This window comes from Poecilia reticulata, linkage group LG19 (genome assembly GCF_000633615.1).
Source record: "Poecilia reticulata strain Guanapo linkage group LG19, Guppy_female_1.0+MT, whole genome shotgun sequence".
NCBI classification, from domain to species: domain Eukaryota; kingdom Metazoa; phylum Chordata; class Actinopteri; order Cyprinodontiformes; family Poeciliidae; genus Poecilia; species Poecilia reticulata.
Window position 1 is genome coordinate 13,995,660 of NC_024349.1, and position 2,796 is coordinate 13,998,455.

General features: G+C 36.5%; 1 protein-coding gene across 1 annotated transcript in view; it reads right to left on the reverse strand.

Annotated features, from left to right (window-relative positions):
* Window positions 1–26: 26 nt before the first annotated feature.
* LOC103481605 (receptor activity-modifying protein 3) overlaps window positions 27–2,796 on the reverse strand; it is a 5,792-nt gene continuing 3,022 nt past the window's right edge. Inside the window, exon 3 of the mRNA XM_008437188.2 lies at window positions 27–823. Coding sequence (XP_008435410.1) covers window positions 589–823 — 235 coding nt within the window. The 3' untranslated portion in view covers window positions 27–588. The remainder of the gene's footprint in view (window positions 824–2,796) is intronic.

Genomic DNA, 2,796 nt, shown 5'->3' on the forward strand with positions numbered 1-2,796 from the left:
TATATATATATATTTGTCAACATAAATTCAGACAAGAATGGACGTGTTTGTGTAGCTTTACAACTGTGTAGCATGGACTCAAAGGAGTAAGTGAGCTCCCTCTAGTGGTACATATAGAAAATATCAGTCTTCTCTAAGTAAAGTTTGACAAAGGTTCACTTTTTTTTATAAATCAAAAATGTAATATTTTTCATCATTATTTTCAGAAAGTGTTTGTTTACGAGAATTAGTTTTTTTAATGTTGATTTTATTGCTTAGTGTGTGGTCTTGATATTTCAATAAGACTATGTTTTAAAATTAAAAGTTATGTGTCGTGTTAATCATTGTGCCTGAAAAGCAAAACAGATTCTGAGATGTAGATACATATAAAAACCGGAAAAAAAATCCTGTTTTAGATAAAACCAGGAGAGCTAATAAAGTATGTTTTTTTTCTTCTCATCCATCTACCTCTGTAAGACATTTTACAAAGCTCACTTTTTTTGCACAAATGAATCCATATATGAATCAAAGAATCTTCTCCTTAAAGCTTTGGTGGCCAAAATGTTCAAAGCTAAGTACATTTTTTTTTTTATATGGATCAGTCAGTTCCTAACTTTTCCGAAGTACCAGACAAACCAGGACAAAGATAAAGCTCACTTCGATGATGATGAGTGCCACCACCAGGCTGGTAGGGGCATCTTTAAGCGGCTCTTCTTTCTCCGTGCAGTTATGGAAATAGGTGGAGTGGATGTAGAAGAAGTAGTCATGGACATCAGAATTTGGAAAAGAGCAGCCAGCTACACTAGTCGCAACCTCCACACATAGCGTCAACTCGTTGTAGATTCTGCAGCAGATAAAAAGAAATTATTGTGTAAGACGGCTATTTTATTAACAATAAGGGAAGAGAATAGGAATTCTCTGGGTCCGTGRWGTGATAGAAAAAAGAAACAGGTTTGTTGMTTTCCCCAGCAGTWGTTGCATGTTTATGTACAAAAAAGTAGAACTGAAGAACTTATGATTGTTATATACCAAAATATTCAAAAAGACAAACTGAAATTTAAAGAAAAGACGTGGCACAAATAGAAATGACAGAGCACCCCGAAAAACATGTGAAATTCACGTGTAGAAATCATGTGAATGTTTTTTCCATATAATGGAAAGACCATCAGAATTAAAATGTATTTATATATGTATGTATGTATTCATTAAGCTGTTGCATGGAGTAAGTTATTTACTCTTTGGGTACAGCACCTTCCTTCCAAATATTAAAAATGGGACTGTTAAGTGAATTGGCTCTTSTAAATTACCATTAGGCCTGAGTGCATGAATRGCCTATGCAGGCATGAGCAACGGATGGATACTGTGTCTGTTTTTGGACAGCACTAAATCAAAAGTGCTTTTACAATATTAACCCTCATAGATGCTATTCTGACTATTTGGACTGATTTTGCTTTCTGTTGAGACACTTATTTTGTATCTCAACAACTGAAACTTTACAGCTAAACTCTGAAGCTCTGTAATATTGTGGCACAGCGAACATAACTAAAACTGCTGTGGTTAAACTATTTCCTGATGGCGCATAAACAGAGCAGAATATAGAAACTGGGGGTTGGGTGAGTGAGGGAGGAAACTATTTGTAAAGCAGGAAGAGGAGGAACTTCCTCAGACTCTGTTCTAATGACGGATATTTCCCAGTAGAACTGAACCAACAAACCAAAGCTCCATGAACACCCACACCARTRCYGTYAGTCCACTTTATGAGTGTCCAGTCCTTCCACAATGTCTGGGTAAAAATTCCAACAAATTTAAATTATGGTTGAATTGAATAGTTGTTAGCTCTTTCCAYAAAACAACGGTGCTCAGAATTAATTGAGAAGGATTTTACAATGCACGATGTCTTGGGTTTGAGTGTTTGACTTTCAGCATGTAGCTACTCTACATTATGCTCAATAAGTTTGAATATATTAGTGAATTAAAAAAGGTATAAATACTAGAAATATCTAGCAAAACCACAGTCAATAATTTTTTTGCATATAATGAGCAYGCCTGTTTGCAGTTAACTCTCTTGCTTCAGTTTCTTGCAGCTTTGTGCAAGGAAGTGTTTTTCTTCTTTTTTTTTGTAGTTGTCATTTTTGTTTTTGAAGGGGCCAAGAATGCTGCTAAAGAGTTATTAAAGGATGATAGAAAGCTTGAATTGGAGCAAAAACTGCAAGGCTGAATGCTGAGATGGGGGTGAATAAGATTGCATAGAATGTGGTATGCTTACAGTATAAAGATGCTRAAGTTAGATGAACATCAACTTCAAATGTATGCTTCATATCTTTGGTATTTTGTAGTAGTCCCTTTGGGATCATCTTTAAATACTGTGATTTACACATGTCTTTTTAGGCAATCAATTGAAAGGTCCAGACACGAAATGGTGGGGAGAGATTGAAGTCAATTTACCAATATTACAACCCTGACTCTCCACGGACCAATACAACTGTCACCTGCTAATAGTAAAAAGAGATTTCAGACTAACTGTGACACGTAATACAACGCACAACAAACAGCAGCTGCTGCAGCAAGCCTGCTTGTGCACACAAGGTGAAGAAATACTATCCTCCTATGCTGCACGTCCGAGCTGAGAAATACGATGATCAGCAGAATCAGGTGCAGACCTGAAAGCACACGACTCGAGGCACATGATCTCAGTGGAACAACTCGTAGGATGCAGGGGGGTTTGTGTGTTTGTTGTGGTTGTGAAATATGATCCACAACCATACACTGTATATGCACAGATTTGACAGTCAAAACTGACTATGCCAGATTCAGCAT